General features: G+C 38.8%; 2 protein-coding genes across 8 annotated transcripts in view; one reads left to right on the top strand and one right to left on the bottom strand.

Annotated features, from left to right (window-relative positions):
• Window positions 1-14557, bottom strand: part of LOC146579125 (uncharacterized) — an 83693-nt gene extending 69136 nt beyond the window's left edge. For 3 of the 7 annotated variants that reach the window (XM_085261320.1, XM_085261272.1, XM_085261314.1), the window contains exons 1-5: window positions 14020-14557; window positions 12545-12677; window positions 11544-12458; window positions 11148-11260; window positions 234-327 (exon numbers count right to left, since the gene is read on the bottom strand). In XM_085261320.1, the coding sequence (XP_085117446.1) occupies window positions 234-321 (88 nt within the window). In that variant the 5' untranslated portion in view covers window positions 322-327; window positions 11148-11260; window positions 11544-12458; window positions 12545-12677; window positions 14020-14557. The remainder of the gene's footprint in view (window positions 1-233; window positions 328-11147; window positions 11261-11543; window positions 12459-12544; window positions 12678-14019) is intronic. The other 4 variants (XM_085261296.1, XM_085261288.1, XM_085261305.1 and 1 more) reach the window with 4 other exon arrangements.
• A 5379-nt stretch (window positions 14558-19936) lies between these two features.
• Window positions 19937-22896, top strand: LOC146579124 (low affinity immunoglobulin gamma Fc region receptor II-like). The gene is made up of 4 exons (XM_085267923.1): window positions 19937-19994; window positions 21653-21907; window positions 22341-22586; window positions 22760-22896. The coding sequence occupies exons 1-4, from the start codon at window positions 19937-19939 to the stop codon at window positions 22894-22896; spliced, it is 696 nt and encodes a 231-aa protein (XP_085124049.1).
• The last annotated feature ends 3785 nt before the right edge of the window (window positions 22897-26681 follow it).

The raw sequence follows: 26681 nt of genomic DNA, 5'->3' as shown, positions 1-26681 counted from the left end.
ATGTATATATATATAGTTAAAGATGACACTCAGAGCATTATTTTTCTTTCTCGTTTTAAAAATTTTGATGAAGAAACCTGTTTCACTAAATAATTAAATAAACACTTGCGGGCAGGCAACAAATCATAAAAATCAAACTATTAACTACTGTTTGTACCAAATATAACATATTTGCACTATTTTATTTATATGCACTGTAATAAAAAATATTACGCATGTAACATCAAACTTACCTCGATTTAAGTGTATTAGAAGATGGAAAATGAAAATACTGAAGACTTTGGCTGGAGAAAGGGAGAGTCCATCTTTCTGTGGAAGCATCCTTCTCTGAAAATACATCAAAATAAATACAAGTGTGGCCACAAGAGGTCATTAAAATAACTTATTCAAGACTAAAAACATATTTTACATGTTACATGTTTTAATATGTCAAGTACTGTCATGAGGCCTTCAACATGCACTTAGCACTATAACTTTCCATTAACTCCAGAGTTAAGGCACCAGACATTTTGTTACTGATTAAAGTGAACACATTACTTCACATTACTTCACATTAGTGCTAAATTGCAGCCTAGAGAATAACTTTTGGTCAGTGTCATCTTTAGCTTTGAGATGAACTCTGTCTGCTGCTGATTGTTTTGATTGTGTAATGGGCCTCAAAGAAAGCTTAGCTATCAGATAATAAGGTTTCATAAATAGGTACTGTATTGATCCACAAGGGAAATTGGTTTGTTACAGCAGCAGGATAAAGAATAAAAATAGTGCAATCTGCAATAAACAACAAATAAATACAAAGTGATCGGATCAAAATCTGTGTTTATAGATTACAAGTTCAGAGTTGGATAACCATATCTGATGTTTGCACATGTTCTCCTTTATTTCAAAAGATATCCATAATAAAAGTATTTTAAATTTTATTATTTATTGTTTTCCATCTCATAATTTTCTGCACATGGACAAAAGCTGGCCTCACCATAAAATCCATAAAATGGCTGTTTATGAAAAGTTGGAATCACAACTGGTAAACTTCAGCCAACAGAGACAGTTTGCTGTGAGTGTAGACTGCAAATTGACTTTTTAGCTGCTTGACTGTGCACAGCTGCTGTAAATCAGTCAAATATAAAATATTTACAATGTTTTAATGCCTTCAGTTTTCTTTACACAAACAGAAGAAAAAATACCTGGAAGAATGACTCTGCACAGACCTCTACAGTATACTTTCACTTTCAAAACTTTCTTTTCTGCTTTCAAATGAAATATTTTAAACCGTTGTCATTCGTTTGTAAAATGTTTAATTACATTTACACGGATTTATTTATGTCAGTGAAATAAATTATATTATAATCAGACTTTATAACTAGACATCAGAAAAGCACGTAGAACTTAAAAATAGACAATTTGAAAGAGACTTACTCGTGGAAAGTTGTGTGAGCCTACAAGGGTGACGTTTGAAAATCATTAACCTGCTGGCCTTAACTTTATTAACTCCAGATCCCTCATATATGCTCAGAGTTATGCAAAAAATAAACCGTGTTAATCAAAGTGTGTTACAGGAAAAATGATTCTATGTTTCTTTACCTTCTTTTAAATGTACAAAGATGCCTTTTGTCTGCCCTTTGCCTATGGTTAGATTAGTTTAGAATAATCTTTTTAGACTTTCTCAGCAAAGACATACTGTTTTGGGACATATTGTTTTAGATTGTTTTATCTCTCACAGCCTTCTCCCAGCTCTCTGCTGACGAGACTAGCGCCACATATGGAGTTGTTTATTTTATTTGTTTTGTATTTTCTTATCCTGTTCTCACTGTCTTTCCTATAAAAATTACCAAGCCACTGTGCATGGTGTGAGTTGTCCTTAGCAGCTCACCCGTGTACACGTTTGATAAAGAAAGTAACTTTGTCTCATTGTGTCTTTATTTCTCCTGGGTCTTTTACAGAGTTTTCCCCCAACATTTCTTGGTCCTTCGGAGCCGGAGCGCCTCCATCGTGTCCCATCTCCGTGACCAGTCCACGTTGCTCGTCTGTCGACAGCCCACACACTAGGTGTGTGGTCAAAGACCAAGGGCGTTAAATTCGAGTCTTGGCCAACGTTCTTAGAAAGCGACCCACGGTGGTGGGGCCCGATCGAGGTGGACCAGACCCGGCGACACTGACCAGGTAGATACAGACACACTGACACAATCTTGCGTAAAATCGTATTTTAAATTCAGGGAATTTAAAATAGCGAAAGTAGCTCGTCGCGACTGGAAGCTCCCCACTTCTGTGGGTTTAAAGTAGCTCGTCGGCTGGTAGCTTGGAGCTCGTCGACTGGAAGCTCCCCACTCTTGTGGGTTAGGTTTGGAGCTCTGGGTAGCTCCCCCAGCTGGGTCAAGGGAATAAGTAGCTCGTCTACAGAAAGACTGGCAGCTCCCCTTATTATAAGGGTTCCGATCGCGCGAATAAGTGTGAATGTGAATGTATGTGTGTGTATTGTTGTAACTAACGGAGCAAGCTGAATTTTCACGGTCCGATAAGAGACTGAGCCGCTCCTACTGTGTTTTTCTTTTACTGCTATTCACTGACGTGCTGGTGAGTTGAGAGAACGGTCGAGTTCCGTCTCGTAAAGTTCACACCGCTTTTGGAAATAGTCCGAAAGTAGAAGGGCGTGTGAGCAACCACTCTCGTCTCTAATACCAGCGAAGGTGATAGCAGCTGTATTGTGTATATATTACTTAAACAAAAATAAGTAAATACATAAATAAGATGGGTAATCAAGCAAGTGAAATTAAAACTCACTCCTGCTGACGAGCAGTGGTGAGAAAAGAAAAGTCCAGACGCCGGACAAAAACAGTGTCTGTAAACTGAGAGATTTAAGAAAACAAAATATAAACAGTCAGAAGAACAGAACTCAACTGCCAGTTTAGTAAAACCAGAAGACGAGACACTGTGCAGTTCCCACAATCCTTTTAGTAAACCATCACTCACTCCTGCAGCCGCATCTGCAGCAACACCCATATCAGGAAGAACATAATAATCCCTTATTAAGTGAAAACTAGAGATCACAGTAGTTTTGTAGTAGTTTAAAAGGGTTGAAAACAGACCCCACTGAGTAGATATAAATATAAAAAGTACGAAATAAAGATGAACAAAGGGAAAATTACAGTAGAAATTATCTTTAGAGTATTTGAAATTAATAATAGCAAGGATAACAACCTGTAAAGTGATATTAACAATGAAACACAGTTGGCATGATGACCATGCCCACAATGTATAAAATGAATATAAAGCAAATAATTCACACGAAAATATTTTAATAAAATAAATAAGGTATATTAAGGCTGTGTCATTGTTCAGCCAAGGACAGTGTGTGAAAAGGTAACTGTCTCCACCTTGGGAAAAGGATGATTCTGCAGGTCATCTGAAGCCCTTGATGGATACAAAATAAAATATAAATAATATATTATAATAGAACTGCCTGGTCCGCCATGCAACAGAGAGAACAAATGTGACCGCAGATTGGATGAATTCTAAATTATCTGTTTGCTGAATAAGATGATCCTAACTATCAAATTGGCTCAGTAGTAGTATAATGGTACACACTGATAAAATATTATAATATGCTATTGCTGTTATATAAGACAAAGGGTATAATATTAACAATGACATAATATTAATATGAAGAGGCACCTTAATCGGTTATGATGTGAGGTGGATAATTGTTAAGCAGTAGTCTGCATCAAGCTTAAGGTTTGCTGAAACTCAGTGTAATGACATGTGAGATGAAGACAATACAGAGAATAACTAAACTAATGAAGTGCATAGAGGCACTTGACCAGCTTGAAACTTATCATTCTAGAATGACACATTGCTGAGATATAGAGCACACCTATAATAACAACCAATAAGCAAAACCCTGTAGACAACAGCTACAACTACAGGATTGAGAAGCTGAATTAAATATGTAGACACTGCTAAGCTGATGAGCATGTTCCACATTTTCTTTTCTTTTTATTTATTTGTTTCTTTTAGAGCAGAAGCTGCTGTAACACACCCAAAGAAAGACTCTAGGTCTGACCAACCGTCTCAGTCGTGGGCAAAAAGATGTCAGTCAATAAAATTCTAAAAGATAATTTGTTGACGAAAAATATATCAAGAGATAAAAGATAAAACAGTCCAGTGTCCCACTTATGAATTGTATAAAAACACACAGTCCCAAGGCCAGAGCCAGCTATGCCACACGGCCAAGTTGCACCCCACATGTTGCCTTTAACAGGGTTAGAAGTTGTCCTTGGAGACCCACCACCCTGCAAGCATATAGTCAGTGGTCACTCAAGCCTCTGGAACTCTGCTGCCTTTAGGCTGTGGCATATAATAGGCCCTGGACTGCACAGAGAGACAAAACAACACAGCAGTGTTTGTAGTGTGGGCTATATGTAGACCAGTGTATCAGTGCAATCAAGTACACCTGCCTCTAATTAGTCCAACCCCATTCCAGCCATTGGCTCACCAAAAATGTGACAACCACAAAACCACTCCCAACCCAGTGCAACTTCACACAATAATATGGAGCTGAATTAACACAGGCACATTAGTCTACCATGTTACAAGCTGCATGCTATTAAAAGCCAACATATGGAGACTTCTGCCTTGTTCGGGTGGCAGCATTTTTCTTTTTCTTTTGTGTCCTGACACGTTTATGTTTTTTGTTTTTGTTTGATTATTTTGTTGGTTTTGGAAACGAATTTAAACGAACTTGTGACAATACTTGAGAATCACAGTGACACATAGTGATTAGGCATATGATTGAAAAATGCCTAGGTTTAGAGCTGTGAGCTATGAGCTGTGAGCAATGCAAAGTTAAATATATATATATTTGTATAAATGGGAAACAACCCTAACTTGAAAGTTTGAAATGTGTGAGATCCATGAATTGTTTGAAGAACTAGAAATTATCTAAAAATGCCTTAAGTGAAAATGTAGAGTTGCATCTATTCTCCCAAACCAAAAAAGGAGAAGAAGCATTCTGTAACTTAGAAATAAGGCTGACGTGTTGACAACAGACTAAAACACTAATTCGCAGGTGGCTATCAGGAACAGAGAGGCGAGCAAAGTCACAAACACCAAGGCTGCAGACAGCCATGCAGAAACAGCAGATAACATAGAGACAACGCCTGCTAGAACCGTGGAGAGGAAGGTCACTTCCCACGAGATTGTAGGAGTAGAGGACAAATTAGTTGTAAAGTCAGCTTCAGGCCACACAACTGTACAACAATTAACTGCCCTTTTAGAACTAGTACACACAGCAAGTGGCCGCAGGTGCTTTATTAAATGCATATATGACCCGTCGTGTCCAGTAAATTTGCTAGGTAGAGACGCTCTGACAAAACTTAAGATAGCAGTCATGCCATTCTTTTCTGGTATTACACCTGAGTGCCAGAAACCGACCGAGTATCACAACATTCTGAGATTTAAACAAACTCCAGGCCCAGATCCACCTTATGATCAGCAAGTGTGGAAGCTAGGAGAACAGCATTTGACCTTACAGCACAGGCCGAAATTGTGTAGGTTACGCAGTAACCACAGATAGTAAAATAATAGAAGCAAAACCACTTTCTTCTTCATGTCCTGCACAGAGCGCTGAGCTGATAGCTGTGATACGCGAAAGCTAAATACACAAAGACAAACTAATAAACATACATACAGACAGCCAGTATGTTTTCTCTGCTGTGCATCATTTTGCAAAAAATTTGGCATAACAGAGGAATGATTACACCAACTGGCAAACCAGCATGCCAACCTCTTACAACGCCTACTGACTCTTTCATTACTACAGGCAACAATTTTGCTGACAGAGCAGCAAAATAGGCGGCACAACAGGCAAACATCACATTGATGGCAGTGAACACACATCAGATTCCACTGGATGTGTTGAAAAATGAACAAAAGCAGCAAGCACAGCAGAGCAGGCAAAATGGCTAAAACACGGTGCAGTTCTAACAAACGACTTAATGATGTGTTATGGCAAGCCAGTGTTGCCAAAATTCCTCCACAAAATGGCGGCATTAGTGACTCATGGCTGTACGCATTTGTCAACGGGGGGACTGACCAGTATTGTCAACTCTCATTTCTACACTGTAAATTCTACACTGTAAATTTTGAAACCTCAGCAAAACAATTTGTCAGAACATGCATGACGTGTCAAAAATGTAATGCTCAGGGAAACCTGAGACCACACAATCCATATGGACTTTATTGAGCTAAATGAATGCCAAGGGTAAAAATACACCCTAGTGGTTATAGATGTATTCTCAAAGTGGCCAGAAATCTACCCAGTGAAAAAGGCAGATACAATTTCAGTAGCAAAATGTATGTCTAAGTTGTAGGAAAATAAAGAGATGATTGTAAATGACGAAGAATGTAATGATGTCTATCAAGTGTCTTGCAGATCACAGCCCGGTGACTGGGTTCTGATCAAAGTGCTCCAAAGGAAAAACTGGAGCTTGCAAAATAGCGGAACGACCATCTTGCATCCATCAGAGCCAGTAAGTGAAGCCATCTAAACACAGCTGACGGCAGGCTTGCCCACTTGTTGTGATCTCGCCCGGTGGAGGGGTCAGCTTTCCTGGCCGGGGGGTCTACTCGCGACAGGAGGGTGTGTCCCGTCGTCATGAGGTGGTGGCTCTTAACAACTGCAGCGGCCCTGACCATGGCCGGGCTCCTCACCTTTGCTTCCGTGAGGGACAACAAGTCACGTTATATGGAGAAAAGGCAGACACTGTATGACAAAGGAAAGTACACCAAGTTTCCCCATGGCTATGCCACTAATTTCTGGTGGCAGTTTATGAACACTACAGCTTACTTGAATAATAAAACTGACTGCTATGCAAATACATATACACTTTCTGCCCACCAAGGAACGAGAGGAAGTGTATGGACTGTTCACTCAACGAAACCTGTGCCAGTAACGCGACACTGATGAGCCTCAACTGTCGCTCCAACTACAGCTACCGAATGATACTACAAACAAAGACTCATTACCAGACAGGATGTGCACGGACGGCACCAAGCAGTAAAGGAACCAGAGTTTCGCATCTGAGGAGGAGTGAAATTCTAATAGAGCTTGATCCCCGGCATTGGAGTTGCCGAGGTGCGGGATCATGTGGAAATCAACCGATATGCTCTGCTACGACACATCAACTTGACTAAGACCCTGGGAACCGCCTTAGCAGGAGAACAGCAGGCCATCAGAACGATGGTGCTGCAGAACAGACTGACACTAGACCTGCTAACAGCATCACAAGGAGGAGTTTGCAAGCTGATCGGGGAAACATGTTGCACTTTTATCCCTGATGGATACGAAACTGGAGGAGACATTTATGAAGCTTTGCAGAATTTGACCGCTCTGCAAAAATATGTCACTGAACACACACCTGGAGCAGCTACAGCACAAAGCTGGCTGGACTGGCTGTTCAGCGGTTCATGGCTGGCTGCTGTAGCAAAGCCATTTTTTCTTCTAGGTCTCATCATGATAGCACTGCTCATATTAGTGTTGTGTGTGTTGCCATGCCTAAGAGTAATGATTTCACAGATGATAACAACTACAATGACTGCTTATGTTGCCGTGCCTGAAGAAGAACAACATCCCGTTGCAATTCTGTTAGAGGAGAACTTGTACTAGCTGCTAATAAATGACGTGGTGATTAAAAATGACTTGTCAAGTGATCATGCACTGATTAAAACATTAGTAGGTTATGCAAGTTTTCATGCTTTTATTTTTTTGAAGTCTTGACTTTTAAACATAAAGTTTCCATTTTAAATATGAAGTTTTCATTATTTTACACATAAAGTTTTCAATTTAAGGTTTGCATCATTTTAAGTATAAGGTTTCATCCTTGTATTTTTTGAAGTTTTCATTTTACATATTAGGTTTTCATCATTTTTAAAATATAAAGTTTTCATTTTACTTTTCATCCTTTTATTTTTGTAAGTTTTCGTTTTAAAATATAAGGTTTTTATCCTTTATTTTTTGTAGTTTTATTATTTTTTCTTGTTTATTCCACTTGTTATTTCATTTACTCTGATTTTCATTTACTATGTTTTTCTTTTTATTATTTTCTTTTGTTTTATTCTTTAGACCAAATGACTGCCATTTCTGCTATGCTGACATTTTGAAGATTTTGGAAATTAAAAATTGCCTAAGATACTTAATAAATAATTTTCATAGACAATTGTTGTATACATTTAAAATAAGTTAAACAGGAGGGAATGTTACAGGAAAAATGATTCTATGTTTCTTTACCTTCTTTTAAATGTACAAAGATGCCTTTTGTCTGCCCTTTGCCTATGGTTAGATTAGTTTAGAATAATCTTTTTAGACTTTCTCAGCAAAGACATACTGTTTTGGGACATATTGTTTTAGATTGTTTTATCTCTCACAGCCTTCTCCCAGCTCTCTGCTGACGAGACTAGCGCCACATATGGAGTTGTTTATTTTATTTGTTTTGTATTTTCTTATCCTGTTCTCACTGTCTTTCCTATAAAAATTACCAAGCCACTGTGCATGGTGTGAGTTGTCCTTAGCAGCTCACCCGTGTACACGTTTGATAAAGAAAGTAACTTTGTCTCATTGTGTCTTTATTTCTCCTGGGTCTTTTACAGAGTTTTCCCCCAACAAAGTGTAATGCTCGAAAAATCCATTTAACATCCATTGTTGATTCTGGTTAGTTGTACAGTGTGTCAAATGGTGAACTTTGAGCCTGTATAAAATAATCAAGATGAAACCATATCCGTCTTTGCAGTGTTCAAAAAGGGGAAAGCATTCACATGGTAGGTGTTATCTCAGCTATCATAATGAAGGTGGCAGTAGAGGACTAAATGCACACTGATCAGATACTCAGGTTTACCAATGACCAAATGAATCTTTCTGAAGCTTGTATTGAAAAACGGTTCATTACTGAAAGCTTTTCTAAACAGTCCTCTTTGGTGACATCTGTTGACCAAAAATATGAAGAGCAGCTTGCGTCTACAACTTGAAATAACTGCTTCTTTGTGATTGCCCACTCTACAGAGCTGAGTTGCCAGCTTCTGTTTAATTCCATGTGACATTTTTGTGAACTATCAGGGTACTGTTGTGGTGTTTTGAACATGTATTTTTAGGGGTGAAAAAATACATGCTGTGTTTATTTGATTAATAAATCAAAGAGGAGGAGAGGGAGGTCTGGGCCTCTTTGCCTAGGCTGCTGCCCCCACGACTGGGCCTCGGATAAAGCAGATGAAGATGGATGGATGATTTTGATAAATAAATATGTTTAAACATGTGCCGTGCTGTGTTCCCACTTTGCTTGTGACTTTTTTTTCTTTTTGTTAATAGATATTAAAATAAAATACATTGTATTGTATATTATTATATATAGTCTTATAATAGGTTGGGAGTATGCTTATGCCGTGAGGTCTTTGCCTCTGATCATGTCTCTAACCATGTTAATTAACAGGTTTGTTTATATATAATAAAACTTATATGTGTAGTGTATTTTTATGTTTGTTTTAGACCTGTCTTGCATACAGTGCCCTGCAATGATATTTAAGGAATATGCTACTTGTAGTCAACTCTTTTCACATTTGTAAACCTCATTTCAGTTGGGTACATACTTATGGGCTCAAAATGTGGTCATAAATATTTTGTACTTGTAAATCAGGACTTGTATGTGTAAAACGAATTTGTGTATGTGTAAAAAAGATTTGTGTGTGTAAAAAAGATTTGTATGTGTAAAAAAGATTTGTGTGTGTAAAAAAGATTTGTATGTGTAAAAAAGATTTGTGTGTGTAAAAAAGATTTGTATGTGTAAAAAAGATTTGTGTGCGTAAAAAAGATTTGTATGTGTAAAAAAGATTTGTGTGTGGACTTAGCCAAAAAAACCCTGCAAGTTACAAGTACGAATTTTGACCCTATTTTTCTTCCTTTCATCTGATTGGTGAATGTCATGTCAATCACAAATGTAACAATCCAATCAGAGAACAGATGGGTTTGGCTGTCGAGGGGCGCCTTTTTTGAACTGCAGGTCTTTGAAGGGAATAAATGCCCTTTTACATGCCAACCCAGCGTTTTCCTTCATCACCACGAAGGAAAACAGTCTGTGGTCGTCCGAGTTTAGTGATTTTTGTGTCACAGGTCTACGTGTTTAATACAGGGACTTCCACAGCCTTTTCAACAGCGCTGCGGACACGGGGGGCAGTGTTTTGGAAATGACAGTCTTCATTACAAAGCTTTCTTTGTTATGAATTAGCATACATGTTTTTATTTAACATTTGAAGAACTAGCAAAAAAACCCCACAAACTCTTGTACTTCACATAAAGTCAGAGATAAAAACGACAAGGAGCAGGTGCATCTAGTACAGGTAGAGCTGCTGCAAAATCCCACAGAGCCCAGCAGCCAGCGTAACAAATTCTGGATCCTTTGCTTTTAGTTAGCAGTTAGCATTAGCAGCACATCCTGCGTCCGATGTGAAAGGACTTTTACTCACAGCAATGGTCCCGGGTCAGCCCTGACTTTGTGTTAAACTAATCCTAAAGTAATAATGGTATTTCTAACCACTGACATACCACAACTTTATCCTTTCAACAGCTGCTGAAAGTAAGGGGACCTAACTGCTACGGATATTTATATAGAAATTACCCTTCAAGGACCTGCAGTTAAATCCACACACAACTCTTTTTTATGCACGCACAAATCTTCTTTACACATACAAATCTTTTTTACGCACGCACAATTTTTTTTTACACATACAAATCTTTTGTACGCATGCACAAATTTTTTTTACACATACAAATCTTTTTTACAAGTACAAAACCGATTTACAAGTACAAAATATTTATGACCACATTTTGAGCCCATACATACTATGTTACCTTCAACAGCAACTTAAATAGTTGGATGACCTATTGCAGTGTATAAGAGTAATTCTGAATCACATATTTTAATATACCGTATTTCCGGACCATAAGGCACCGGATTATAAGGTGGATTAAGCAAAACAAAACAGTCAGATAAGTCAAACTTTACTAAAGTCATTGTTTTTGCTTCCTTTACTTCTGTACCAATGATTCATTAATGTTGAATTCTCTTGCAGCTGCTCTATTCCCATGTTGTTGCAGTATATTAATGACTAACCTTGTATTGTGGATGGATTATCTCAGTTGTTCTCCTGACTGAAGTTTGGTCCGTTTACAGCATCCTCCCTGCGATCGCATTTGTCCCTGACCATCAGGAAGGGTTCCTGTTAACTTTTATCAAGTGGAAAAAAGTTAGTGTTCATCCTCCAGCTTCACTGTGTTATGCTTTATGTTATGCTAACATAGCTGTGTCACTAGCGATCACATAGCACATCATTATATACCAGCTAGTCCAACTTCAGTAATCGTACAAAAGTCACTGCTGTTTACTTTTCTGTCTTCATTTATGTTGTAAGTGATAGCAAAGCCTGGATGTTAAACTGAATTGTTACACCTGGAAAAGCAGCAACGCTGATCATTTTATTGAAGATGAAAGAATTTGGACAGTTTTTACCTCTCAGTGATGCTTCAGTGTTCGTTTGACTTTGGGACCTGAAATGGACAGAGTTTTGGACCCAGATTACTCAGAGTCTGCCAGGCTCCTGACTATGGTAGCCGTAATGCTCCGACAATCCATCAAGCAGTGTGGCTTTGTAGCTTACCAACGTCCTACTAAAACATTTTTTGACAGATTTTTGAGCGCCATGTACCACATAAAATCAGTTCGAGGTCAGTAAGAACAACCAGAATTCATATACAAGGCGCACCGGATTATAAGGCGCACTGTCGATTTTTGAGAAAATTAAAGGATTTAATAGTTTTTTAATAGCGCCCCATATAGTATTTTATATTTGCCAAATACATTAAAGAAAAGCACAAAGGCTCAGCCAAGGCTGGAGGTGACCCATCAAACACTCACCAGGAGCTTAGACTATGACCTTTTATTTTGAAATTAACCTGCTCCATAGCAGTGTAACTTAAGTAGTGTCTGTTGCTCCAAGTACAGTGGGGCAAAAAAGTATTTAGTCAGCCACCGATTGTGCAAGTTCCCCCACTTAAAATGATGACAGAGGTCAGTAATTTGCACCAGAGGTACACTTCAACTGTGAGAGACAGAATGTGAAAAAAAAATCCATGAATTCACATGGTAGGATTTCTAAAGAATTTATCCGTAAATCAGGGTGGAAAATAAGTATTTGGTCACCTCAAATATGGAAAATCTCTGGCTCTCACAGACCTGTAACGTCTTCTGTAAGACGCTTTTCTGTCCCCCACTCGTTACCTGTATGAATGGCACCTGTTTGAACTCATCATCTGTTTAAAAGACACCTGTCCACAGCCTCAAACAGTCAGACTCCAAACGCCGCCATGGCCAAGACCAAAGAGCTCTCGAAGGACACCAGGAAAAGTATTGTAGACCTGCACCAGACTGGGAAGAGTGAATCTACAATAGGCAAGCAGCTTGGTGTGAAAAAATCAACTGTGGGAGCAATCATCAGAAAATGGAAGACATACAAGACCACTGATAATCTCCCACGATCTGGGGCTCCACGCAAGATCTCATCCCGTGGGGTCAAAATGATCATGAGAACGGTGAGCAAAGATCCCAGAACCACACGGGGGGACCTGGTGAATGACCTGCAGAGAGCTGGGACCAAAGTAACAAAGGTCACCATCAGTAACACACTACAACGGCAGGGAATCAAATCCCGCAGTGCCAGACGTGTTCCGCTGCTGAAGCCAGTGCATGTCCAGGCCCGTCTGAAGTTTGCCAGAGAGCACATGGATGATACAGCAGAGGATTGGGAGAATGTCATGTGGTCAGATGAAACCAAAGTAGAACTTTTTGGTATAAACTCAACTCGTCGTGTTTGGAGGAAGAAGAATACTGAGTTGCATCCCAAGAACACCATACCTACTGTGAAGCATTGTGCTAATGCCTGACTATGACACTCCCACAACTGATCATGGATGATATGCCACCTTCAGTATAACCGGTTTTGTTTGTTTTTACCAGCATGAACCACAAGTCTTTGAATTAGTGCTCCCTCTCTTTGAGCTGCTACTATATTTTCCTTTGAAAGTAGAAAGTGAGCTCTCTAGCTTTGATTGACAGAGTGCAGAACAAACCTGATGACTCTAAATCTTAAAATCAACCAAACACCTCCAGACTTTCAGGATTTTTTTCTGAGGAGGAAACTGACTCTGCCCTCAAACAGCTGAAAAGTCGTGTTAACTGATAATTGTCACAGTTCAACACAGACAGGTGCAAACTCAGTTTAATCTATGGAAATCCAGAAAATGTGCTTCATCTTCAGTCGTTTCAGACAGCTGGGCTCCTGAGTTTGTATCAAACAGTCATTTTCAAAGAAGAAACCGAAACAATTCATGCGAGTTGACTCCACCCACTCAGCAGCAGTCTGTGGGTATGTGGCTGTCATGACAGTAAGAAAATCAGAGAAACCTGCTGCTGCAGTCGGCTCTGTGTTTTATCTCTATTTGGCAAATACGTTAAAGAAAAGCACAAAGACTCAGCCAAGGCTGGAGGTGACCCATCAAACACTCACCAGGAACACAGATCAGCTTAGACTATGATCTTTTAGTTTAAAATTAACTTGCTCAGTATCAGTGTAACTTAAGCACATGACTAAAACTGAAAGCTCAGAGTTTAAGTCACCTTGATGAGACAAAGTCCTGCTTTGAGTGCAGGTCTCTGCACGACTCCAAGAACAGTTCTTTATAAACATAAACACAGCTTTTCTCACACTTTGCTGCTACATTTGGAGCTTTTTGGGAGCTTTTAACAACTGACAGACATTTGTCATCTCGTATGTGCTCACAGTTTGACAAAGAAACAACAGTCTGACTTTAGAGTTTATTCAGGAAGATGTAGAAGTAGGTTCTTTTTTGTTTGTTCTCTGACTAAAAACTAAAGAAAAACAAAACAAACAAACAAGAAATCAAATAAACAAATGAAGGCAAAGACTTACCACAGAAAAAGACCCAGACTCCGACACTGATCCAAACTGTCAAAGTGAAACGACTTGCTGGAGCCGAGCAGGAAACAAAAACTGAGGCAATGATTAACGAGTCACTGCAAACCAGACACTCCAGTCAGATCAGTTTCTAACGTTCATTGCCTTACACTGGGGCGTGCAGCTCGGATCTCAGCTGACCCTTCTCACCCTGGACACAGTCTGTTTGACCTGCTCCCCTCAGGCAGGAGGCTCCGGTCCATTCGCACCAGAACCTCTCGCCATAAGAACAGTTTCTTCCCCTCTGCTGTCGGACACATGAACAATAACCGTATGACTGTTCCCACCACTAACACATGACCCTACGCTGTGTTCACTGCATCATTCCATGTTTGGCACTGATCACCACCTGCACTCATGTATATATCATGTATATATCTATCTACTTAGCACTTTTAATTCTTACTCTTATTTTTATTTTCATGTCTATTTAAACGTAATTTATAACAGTATGTTTGCACTGAAGCACCGCAGCAATTTCCTAATGTTGTAAACCTGCTCAACATTTGGCAATAAAACCCTTTCTGATTCTGATTCTGAAAGTCAAAATAACGATAATGCTATATAGAGCCCATTATATGTCATCATTGGTATACAAATACAGGCCATTTACCATTGGTACTGAAAGCATGTAGGGAATGATACATGGGGATTGTCAGTATCAAGTTACTTTGGACCTCTGATGTCTTCTTTAGGGTCAAATAAAGTCAAACTTTCATAAGATGTACTTCATATATGCTTTAAATTCTGCTGCCTTTATATTGGTGAAATGTTTCGTGACTTTGTTTTGTGCATTACAGTAAAAGGTTACAACACTTAAATACAAAACAGTACATGTACAATGTTCCTGAATGTTTTTTGAGATAAATTGTTTTTTATCAAAACCTTTTTTTCACTTTTTTTCACATGTTTGTTATTAAAAAAATTTATGAATTTCACTAAAAACCAAATCAGTGCTGCACATATACTATGTCCACATAAGTGGAAAATAATCATACTCAAAAATATGTCACGTATGTGAGATTAGTTTTAAAACACTTAAAAATTCACTCATCCATCTTTTGCAAACAGTTTGTTTGGCGCCATCTGCAGGCCTGGAGGACATTTACAGTAAGAACTTTTATTCTTTGACGGAGGTCTCGGGTAGAAAAGGACAAGGTAGGAAGTGGGGTGAGAATGATAGTTTGTAACAGGGATTCCAGTGGGTGACGATCTTGAAAAACTAAAGTTTTTTTCGAGTTAAAAGACTATTAAGATCAATCAGTGGGGAAAGATTTGATGATATTGAAGTTTCAAGATCTTACCCTCCAGAAAAAGTCAAAATAGGATGCTATGTGTTTCATAGTTAGACCATATATCCTTCCCCCTCTTAGATGCTACAAATGTCAGCAATATGGGCATCTAGCAGCAGATGCAGAGGACAGCAAAGGTGTCCTAGGTGTGGGGATAACCATAGGTATGATGAATATGGGGACAATGCACAAGATAAATGTTGTAACTGTGGGGAGAGCACAGGGTGACATGTGTGGGATGTGAAGCTAGGAAGAAGACCATGGATGTGTCATTTTTGTAAAAGAAAGTATTCAGTATAGAGCTCTAGCAAAAAGTATGCAGTTGGAATATATTATGATTGAAACATGGACAAAGAAAGGAAGTATTAAAGTTGGATACATCCATAAAGTGGTATGGTGTGGAGACTTTAATGCTCACAGCACAGTATGGAGTAATTATAAGGATGAGAATGGAAATGTAACCGAGGAACTCATGGAAAACTAAAATTACGTATGTTTGAATGATGGAAGTGGAACAAGAGTGAATGTAGGAGCGGGTACAGAATCAGTAACTGATCTCACTTATGTTTCAGAGTCACTAGGCAGGCATTAGTAGAGGGAACGTAATTAGAGATAACACAATAGGCAGTGATCAGTATCCTATAATGACAAAAATAAATTTGATGTGGAAGAGTATGAAATGGGAGCAATAGAGATGTGGAATTCCAGTAGTGCTGACTGGCTCATAAGTGAACAGCAGTTACAAAAAGCTGATTTACGTGTTGATGCTGATGATTTAAATTTATCTGTGCTGTGCCATTTTAGAAGCAGCAAATCAATTTATAAAGAAGAAAGGAGGTAAGGCCAAGAAGAAGATCGTATCGTGGTGGAGAAATAAATGTGATGAAGCAATTAAGTCTTGAAATGAAGCTTTCAAAATGTTGAAAAGAAATCATGGCACTCAGAATCCTATTGAGTATAAATGGTTACAGGGTCATCCATCCATCCATCCATCCATCTTCATCCGCTTTATCTGAGGCCGGGTCGCGGGGGCAGCAGCCTAAGCAAAGAGGCCCAGACCTCCCTCTCCCCAGCCACCTCCTCCAGCTTATCCGGGGGAACACCAAGGTGTTCCCAGGCCAGCCGAGAGATATAATCTCTCCAGCATGTTCTGGGTCTGCCTGGAACACCTCACCCAGGAGGCGCCCAGGGGGCATCCTTGTCAGATGCCCGAACCACCTCAGCTGGCTCCTTTCAATGTGGAGCAGCAGCTGCTCTACTCTGAGCCCCTCCCGGATGGCCGAACTTCTCACCCTATCTCTAAGGGAGAGGCCAGCCACCCTTCGGAGGAAGCTCATTTCTGCAGCTTGTATCCGCGATCTCGTTCTTTCGGTCACTACCCACAGCTCGTGGCCATAGGTGAGGGTAGGGACGTAGATCGACCGGTAAATTGAGAGCTTCGCTTTTACACTCAGCTCCCTCTTCACCACGACGGACCGGTGCAGCGTCTGCATTACTGCAGCTGCAGCCCCAATCCGTCTGTCGATCTCCGGCTCCCTTCTCCCATCACTCGCGAACAAGACCCCGAGATACTTGAACTCCTCCACTTGGGGCAGGAACTCATCCCTGACCCGGAGTGGGCACTCCACCCTTTTCTGGCTCAGAACCATGGCCTCAGATTTGGAGGTGCTGATCCTCATTCCCGCTGCTTCACACTCGGCTGCGAACCGTTCCAGTGCGAGGTTACAGGGTCATTTGATAAAAAAAAGAATGATAAAAATGCAAAGAAAGATTTATGGAGAAATGTTTGTAATTCAGTGGGAAGACAGACTAAAATAAATCAAGAATGGTCAGTGATATGGTCAGAGGTAAAGAACAGACATTGGCTGAGAATGAAGAATTATTAAGACTAGAGGAAGATACTAATGATTTACTAAATATTTCATTTACAAAAAAGGAATTGAACAGAGCACTTAAGAAATCCAGGATATCTACTTCAGAAAAAGACCAGATCTGCTATATAACGATAAATCACCGTAGCGAGGCATCCGAGGATGCCTTACTAAGTCTACTATAGGATTTGGAAAGGTGGGAAACAAGCACAGAGTGGGAAGGAAGCAGTGATAATCCTGATACGCAAACCAGGGAAAGATTATACAAAACCAGGGAACGATAGACCAATAGCATTGACTTCTAACAAATGCAAACTAATGGAGAGAATGATCAATGATAGATTGATGTATTACATAGAAAGTAAAGGCTCTATATCACAGTATCAAAGTGGGTTTAGCAGAGGATCTGATGGATCCAATTTTATGTTTAGAAAACTAAATTAGAAAAGCACAGGTAAGTAAAGAAGGTGTAGTAGTATGTTTTGATATTGAAAAAGCATGACTTGATGTGGAGACATGGTTTATTAATTAAGTTGTAAAAAAGGCTGGTACAGGTTGGATTTTCAAATGGCTGAAGGATTTCCTTTTGAATAGATAAATACAAGTAAGCATAGGAACGACATATTCTGAGAGTTATATGGATGAAAATGGATGCAGATTTTCACCTGTGATTCATGGTGTGTATGAAAATATAGAAGGTGGAATAGAGTATTCACTTTTTTGCTTTTTTGCAACTACTGGTTAACCAACCACCTGAGACTCTGCTGTAAAAGTAGAGAAAGCACGGAAAAAAGATTTGTTTATTTATTTCTACAGTTGGTTTAAATGCTTATATCAAAGTTAAAGATGACACTCACCATAGAGCATTATTTTTCTTTTTCTTTTCTTTTTTTTTTTGGTGAACATAAAAATGTTAAAAACAGATGTTTCAGTAAAGAATTAAATAAACACATGCAGGCAGGAAACTAATAAAAGCTGAAAAGTACAAATTTACTATTTGAACCAAATACAACAAATTTGCACCACCACCAGAACAAACTTTTGATCAGTGCTATTTCTATTCTTGAAATGACCTCTGTATGACTTTTCATAGACACGTACTGTTTTGATCCACAATAGAATAACTCTGCCCAGACCTCTACAGTATGCTCTAACTTTAAAAACTTTATTTTCTGCTCTGCACTCAAATATATAAAATCTCGATGATTCTTTTCTAAAACATTTAATTACATTTAAAAGATTTATGTATGACAGTGAAATAAATTATACTATAATCAGACATCAGAAAAGCATGTAGAACTGTTGTGCTCCTAGTCTAGGCATGTAGAGACGCACATAAGATTTGGGGGGGGGAGAAGCAAGTACCCGCCCTCGTTCCCAATCCAAACAACCAAACCTGGTTATGAGTTTAAAAAAAAAGGTGATTTTATTCAGTGTCAAGAAGCATAGCTCCTGGGTGGACCCAGGCCAAAATAATAAACAAAACCAACTAAGTCCCGCCAGTGAAACACCCTAAGAAAGAAACAAAACAAACAAATGACAATGACTATCCCTCGCTTCCTAGACCAGAAACAGGAGAAAACAGTTCAAAACAAAAACGCGGCTCACCGCTTCGCTTCAGCCTATGCACACATAAGCACTGGACTCATATACACACGTTTGCCGGCTCTCAGGGAGCACGCTTACACATATACAAAATTACACAAAGAATTTGGAAACCAGGGCCAGGTCTGAGTCTGCTGTCAACTGTCGCTCGCTTCTCTCTCTCCCAGCAGCTGTCAGAGCGGCTTTTTGAACCCAGTCGCATGATCCATGGTCCAATCAGCAGCTCACTGCTCTTCATTGGAGGAAGGACCTGCAGAGATTATTAAAACACAGTAAAGAAACACAGCACAGCAGCTAACACAGATTTCCTATGGCCACAGGCCATAACAAGAACCTAAAAATAAACAATTTGAAACAGATGAAACTGTGGAAAGTTGTGTGAGACTACAAGGTGTCTGAAAATACTTAACCTGATGGCGTTAACTTACGTTGGCTTATCAACTCCAGATCCATCATATATGCTCAGCTTTATGGAAAAAACAGGCCCTTAAAATTCAAAGTTCTTGTTAATCAAAGTATAATGCTGGAAAAATATTAATTTATCAGGTTAAGACTCATTGTTGAATCTGGTTAGATCAGGTATACAGTGTGTCAAATGCTGAACTTTGAGCCTGTTATAAAATAATAGAGCTGAAACCATATCTGTCTTCATGGTGTTCAAAAAGGGGGAAACATTCACATGTGATGTGTTATCTCAGCTATCATACTGAAGGTGGCAGCACAGGACTGATCTTTGAAGTACACACTGACTCTCAGGATTGTTTTATCATCTGTGTGAAATGCACTTCACACACAGATTTCTTTATCGCCAGATGCCACGTTTATTTTTAGTTTTCATTTGTTGTGACAGTCTGACAGCTCCGGTCTCAGCTGATTCCCAGCTTCCCCTCTGCTTAAATAATATTACGTACTGGCAATTATAACTAAAACAATTGTTTGTATATCAGATTTCAAACAAAGTATAGGCAACAAAAATATGTCTCTGTCCTGAGACCTAGTGGAGCTCAAAGACAGAGATCTAAAAATTATTTTTATTCATTTGTTGACATAAAATAACTCATCAACTTCTTCAGGTATCAGTGGTTCAGTGTACAGAGTATGCAGATGGGAGTTGAACAGCTGAGCCTGAAGAAGAGGTTTGATCTGTTTGACCTGGCAGCAGGTCTGCAGATCAGTGATTTCGTAGACTTGCAGTATACGTACAAAGGGTCTGCCTGCACCAATTACACGTTTGCTAAAATAACACAAACACATTCTTTTCTGTTAGAAGTGAAGTGAACTATCTAATACTAGCAAAGTCAAGCAGTTTCTTTTATGTGGACCTCACTACGAGTTTCATTTCCACCCGTCTCCCTTTCTTTTTAAACTTAGGCTCCTATTATCACTATTAACAGAAGCATCCTACCATCTTACTGCTCAGCATCAGCTAGCAGCACCTGGACCAAACCAAATCATGAAATAAGGAGGGGGAGGCGGGGTCAGAGTGACTGGATTTATTGTTTGCTGCAAAAAAACAAAACAAAACTAATGCTAGGAAACAAAACTCTTTCTAAGTACCTCGTGAAGCAAAAATAAAAAAGACTAATTGAATGTTCACCTGTGTTCTAGATTCCAGTCAGTCACAGGCCCTTAGAATCATCATCACTCAGTGTTTGAATACAAACAAGGCTGAAAAACTGTTTGATGTGTCATATAGGAAACAGCTAATCACATGTAATAAAAACAATAGAGTATGTGGTTTAAAGAGACTTCACATGTGAGACATTTATAAATACAGTTTATACTTTGAATAAATATAGATGATGCATTCTCAGTCTTTCTTACTCTGACTGAGGGCTCATAGCTGTTTTTACTACAAGCCTCATTGATACAATCACACAGACGTTCATAGAGCATTTGGTGTTTAAGCAGTTTAACATTCACTCACACTCTGGTGGATGCATTTGGGCAACATGGCGTTTAATATCTTTCTTAAGGACACTTTGACGTGCAGACTGCAGTAGAGGTCGATATTAATCTTAAACTGCTGTTTGATCTGCAGATTGAATTTAAAGGAAGCGATAAATACTCAAAACCTAAAACAAAGACACAAATATATTATAACTCATCTGTATGTAAAGAATAGTTTCAGCTGGACTTGTTTTTGCAGTTCATGGTCAGTATCAAACTCCTAACTGCTCTCTTTGTCCTTTACCTGCTCTCTGGTAGAACCACAGTGAGTCAGGCTTCATGTTATTGAAGTCAAACTGCAGGAAGAGGAAGTTTTCATCTGCAGTACAGAGCAGCTGTATTTCAGGCTCAGACATTCATCTGCAGGACAACATGAAGATTACAGCTGTCTGCTTCACAATGTGTGAGTTCTCTGGTTTTACATATTTCTGTGTACTTGAATAAAACTTCCACAAATTGTTTTAACAGCATTAACACTGGAAACTTATTTAATTACAGTGTTTCTGTCAATCTGGTCGTTGTCATGTTTGTCAGTGTGTTCACAGTTTGCATTAAATAAAACTCACTGAAGGTCTGACAGATTAAAATGTCATCATTTATAAATATTTAGCAGGAGGTCGTGTGCAGAAGATCATTTGTAACTGAGTTTATATTTGCAGTAACAAACTCTTTGGCTGATAATTTCTTTAATTTTTCAGTGTTGCTTGTATTTATTCTGCTGGCCGCACATGTTGAAAACAGGGGTAAGCAGCTGAGCAAGTTTCTCTCTTAAATCAAACGATTTTGTCAACAAACCTTTGTTTACTACAAAATTGATTGATTGTTCCTTTACTCTATACAGTAACTTCATTTGATGTCTTTCTGGTTAAGATGCTGCGTTTCGCATCGTCCCAAAAAGACTGCAGTTCTTTGAGCTGGAGTCTGTCTTCTTTCACTGTGAGGGTCTTGATGGAGCTTCTCAGTTAAAAGGGATCAGAAATACAGAAATACTCATTTCAGTGTGTGATGAGAGCTCACCAACACTACTGTGTGCGATTCATCGAGCCTATGCAACAGACAGCGGTGAATACTGGTGTGAGACTGGAGCAGGAGAGAAAAGCATCAGTGTCAACATCACCATAACTCGTATGTTTAACACTCGAGTGACCAAAATATTTTATTATGAATAGATGACGTCATTTATGACCTGATGGATTTATGTCATTCAGAAACATTTTATAACATAAAAATGTTCTATTGTTATCTATAACTATAGTATTCGGAACTATTATTAGTATTATTTATTGTAAACAGCATTTAACTTACTTATTTTAATGAATCATAATGATTCCATTCAAATGTTGCCACAATATTGATGAATCAAGCCACAGTATTTGTTCAGTCTTATGTACCATTAATAAAAATTAACATTAAAATGAGTGACTATCAATGAGTCCAAAACGTCGTTACCATGGCAGCTGTTAACTAAAAAATTGTTCCACTTATTATTTCAGTGTTTTGCTTGCTTGGTTTGAAATGTTACAGATTTCTGTATCAGATAAAAAGTCTTGTTTTTCAGCTGGTTCTGTCGTCCTAGAGAGTCCTGTTGTCCCTGTCAAGGAGGGAAACAATGTGACTCTGCGCTGCAGGAACAAGACAAAGACTTCAAACCTCACAGCTGATTTCTATAAAGATGGCTTCCTCATCGGGAACAGCTACACAGGAGAGATGAGCATCCACAAAGTTTCCAGGTCTGATGAAGGACTCTACAAGTGTAAGATGTTTGATACTGGAGAATCACCAGAGAGCTTGTTGACTGTCACAGGTACAAATTCAGACATTTTAAATCAGAAATTAAGAGCTAGAATAAATTATAATTTTAGAGTGTAGCTAAATATAATTAAGTGGAGACAATCAGTTTTCCCATTCTGTCATTTAAAGGTGAACCTTATTTGTTTTACAGCAGATGTATTTTTATCATTGCAGCACTTCACAGAGAGACCTGCTCATCTTCTTGTTCTGTCGTCCACGAGTTCCTAATGTTGAGGACTATTTTCACCATTGTGATGGTGATTCTGCTGCTGTTGTTAGTGGGATTACTTCACTTTGGAAAACTCAGTGTTACAAAGACATAAATGGTATCTGTATATAAAGATGACTGATGGAGAATGTTCTGGAAGTTTTAACATTTAGATAATAAAACAGTGCAGTAAACTGGACAATTATAAGAGCTACACTATGACGGGTGATTGCAAATATTGTAAAAAATACTTCGACTTCAGTTTTTTTTTTACTATATACTTTTTTTCCTGCAGTATTCTGTTGACTTTGTTGGTTGCTGTTAAACTTGTCATGCACAGAAGAGTTTAAAACCACAGGCCTGCTGAGCATGTTTAAAGACCTCTCAGTATCTCAGTTTACTCGACATATAGTTATTTTAGATGCTGCAGACGCTCCAGTAATTTTAGCTTCTTAGATACAAACCGCATGAGAAAATGTTTGTTCATAGAGTTAAAATACGTCAGCGTGATCATTTCAGTGCCAGCTTGTGGCTTAAAAAAAGCCTTGTAGCTGCAAACATGTCAGTGTATCTTCTGCAGCTAAATAGTAAGCATGGCAAGAACAATAACTTATATATATATAAACTTATATATATATATATTAACATATTTTAAAATAAAATGACCCAACAGAGGGGTGTGGATGTCAGTTACTACTTTCATTTCATTCATTCACCTTTAAATTTGTTAACTGTTTTAAAATAATTGACAAAAATATATATATAAAGACAATCCCAGTGTCATCCGGATCAGCCGATCCAAGCCTCACCTGGTTTTCTCCCACGCTGTCGCCCACCTGTAAGGACATCTGCGGCTCTTCACCTGCTGGAAACTGCCCTTAACTACCTGCCCTCGATCCACAGCTCTCCTGCCCCCCCCCCCCCCCCCCCCCCCGCGCTACAAGTAAGGCAAACCCCATTCTCACTGTTTAATCTCTCGTCGTCACAAACCTCGCCATTCACTAATTCCACTCTCTCTCCCATTTCAGGCACTTTGCCCCGTGAAACTCCCGCCGTGAACTTTCACTACTTTGTCGCAAATAAACTCACTGCAAACTTGTGGCTGTTGAGTGTCTGCTTTTGGGTCCATTTATGTGACACCCAGTGAAGATATCATCTATGAGAAAAGAAAGAAACAAAATATATGTTTACGTACAGAAAAAGAAAAATGTGAAACATGTTTTGGAACTTAAAAAATTTAATATTAAAAGATCAGGATTGTTTTTTCCATTTCTTACTTCACTTAACTTCATTTTTTTTATTATATATAAATGTTTCTGAAACACCATAACACAGATACAGCAACATCACAGTTCTATTTGTCTGACACAGAAAAATGAACACAATATTAACCCTATTAAACACACAGACACACAAACGTTCCCAGAATAGTGCTTTAGCTCATGAGTGTTACCTGATCAAATAATTGATTGGTTGCTTAACTAGCTTAAATTAAGTTCGAGAAAATATTTCAAAAAAGAAAATTGACTTAATAAATCAGACACAGCAGTGAATTATCAACATATTCTTAGTTGATAAGATTTATGCATTTTCTACTTAATTAAACAAAGACTAAACCAATTTTAGTATTTGGGAAATTTAGATGGATGAGAAGAGCTTTTGCTTCACTTAACTGAGTCTTGATTGAATAAAGTGTTACAAGTTGAACAACTGATTATTTAAACATGAATCAGTGACATAACAGACATCAAGTCTCTCTATTATGAAGTGCTTTGAGCTCAAGCACTCTTCAGTTACACGTTGAGCAACTTCTGGGTTGGTTTTGGTCAGATCATCTCATAAGAAATGACAGAAATCCACGGCTGCTGTGGGAAATCTGTTGGCAGAGATCAGTTGTTCTTCTTTTGTGCTAATAGAATTCATCAGAGCTATAAAATCTACAGTCAATAAACCTGGAAGACAGATTTCAAGTTTTGGTCTCAACACCCTCAACAGCCCTGTTATATTAGTTTGGTTTCTATAGAGCAAAATATATAGTTCAGTGATTATAAGATTAAATGTTTATCACAACTTCATCAGAATATGTTCAAGTGCATAGTGTGGAGGATGTCATAAGGCCTTGAGGCAATCAGATGTAAAACACAATATTTATAAGTGTTCATCCATCCATTCGCTTCTGCTTATCCCTTTCAGGGTTGCGGGGGGCGCTGGAGCCTATCCCAGCTGTCCTAGGGCGAGAGGTGGGGTACACCCTGGACAGGTCGCCAGTCTGTCGCAGGGCCAACACACAGGGACAGACAACCGTTCGCACTCACATTCACACCTAGTGGCAATTTGGATTATCCAATTAACCTATCCCCACAAGCTGCATGTCTTTGGATGGTTGGAGGAAGCCAGAGTACCCGGAGGGAACCCACGCAAACACAGGGAGAACATGCAAACTCCACACAGAAATACCCCGGCCTGATGGTGGAATTGAACTCGGGACCTTCTTGCTGTGCGGCAACAATGCTAACCACCGTGCCACCATGCTATTTATACGTTTTTTAAGTTGTAAATCAGTTAGATGAGACCCGAACATGACAGGAAGGGTATGTTCACTGTTAGTTTTACTGGTATATGCAAGATCACACGGGTAACTTATCATATGTATAACATGGGTAGATGCACAAGTAATCAGACTTCTAATCTGAAACATTTTTCCAGTTTGCTGATGAGAAAAGTGTGTAGTTTTACTTGTATTTTGACACCTAGTGTAGTTGCCACACTGGTAATTTCCATTTGCATGAGGGTCTGATGTGGCTGACTGTCTTGTTTTCCTGGACGTGAAATCTGCATAAACCAAGTAGCAGTTGGTGAAGTGCAGGGTAAAATTGTAGGTCAAGGGCTGGAGACTGAGGGAGGCTGCAGGTCTGGTGATTGAAGGCAGTTGTGAAGTTTGTGATGAACTTTGTCATACTTTTACAGTAATTAATTTACTACAATGCATTTCTTACTTTGCTGGAGCCAACTGTGAGGTTAGTTTTAAAATGTAGACAATTAGCCGTTCAGTCCAGTTTTCATACATGTCAAAAATGTGATAAAATCAGACTAATCAAACACCTCAAAATTCATCTTGAATACTTTTAAAATTGTAACTGGTAATTTTAATTAGAAGTATGAGGTGACAATTAACCCGTCCTTTAAGAAAGGACTGCTAATACTGCTGATGTTGCAGGGTGGGATCAAAAGGGCGCCCCTTGGTGGTTTGGAGGTTTGGCATTCTGGTGGTTCTACACTACACATTTCAATAAATTGCTCTGCTTATTTCCAATTTCCTTAATAAAATATAAAGGAATGTGTGGTGGCTTAAGCACACCAGCTGTTGATGTAAACATAAATGTAAAATAATTCTTTAAAAATAAAAATCAAATCAGAAAGGACAGCACTGATTTTGGGGCTGTTCCTTGACTTCTTTCTGAGGCTCCTTCAGTCTCTTTTTCTTCTGCTTGTGAAAATGTGACTACAGGGATTTTCTTAAAACCCTGTGACAAATCACTTTTCTGTACTACAAATATGGAGTAAGCCTAATCGTTGATTCACTTCCGGTATTTCAGACAATCCCTTTCCGCCAAGAGCCACTTGTTAATTTGTTGCAGACTTGTTAAAGTGTTTTCTGAAATGTCATTTTGTAATTCTTCTATTGCCTGTGTAACTACCTATCCAGGTACAGGTATTGAAACTCTACAGGTAGCACAAATATGATCAGATAAACCTTGTGATCAACTATAAATGGATTTCACTGAACTAATACCATATGGAGGTAAAAGTATTGCTCCAGGTTATTGACATGTTCTCAGAGTGGATAAAAGTTGTCCCTTGTAGGTTGGCTGCTTCTGGTGTTACCACAAACCTGGAAAG

The sequence above is a fragment of the Mchenga conophoros genome, linkage group LG3 (genome assembly GCF_057382185.1).
Source record: "Mchenga conophoros isolate Kocher_MC1m ecotype Shallow Benthic linkage group LG3, M_conophoros_male_GT1.1, whole genome shotgun sequence".
NCBI classification, from domain to species: Eukaryota; Metazoa; Chordata; class Actinopteri; order Cichliformes; family Cichlidae; genus Mchenga; species Mchenga conophoros.
Note: the sequence above shows the minus strand (reverse complement) of the source record. Positions and strands in the feature narration are given on the sequence as shown.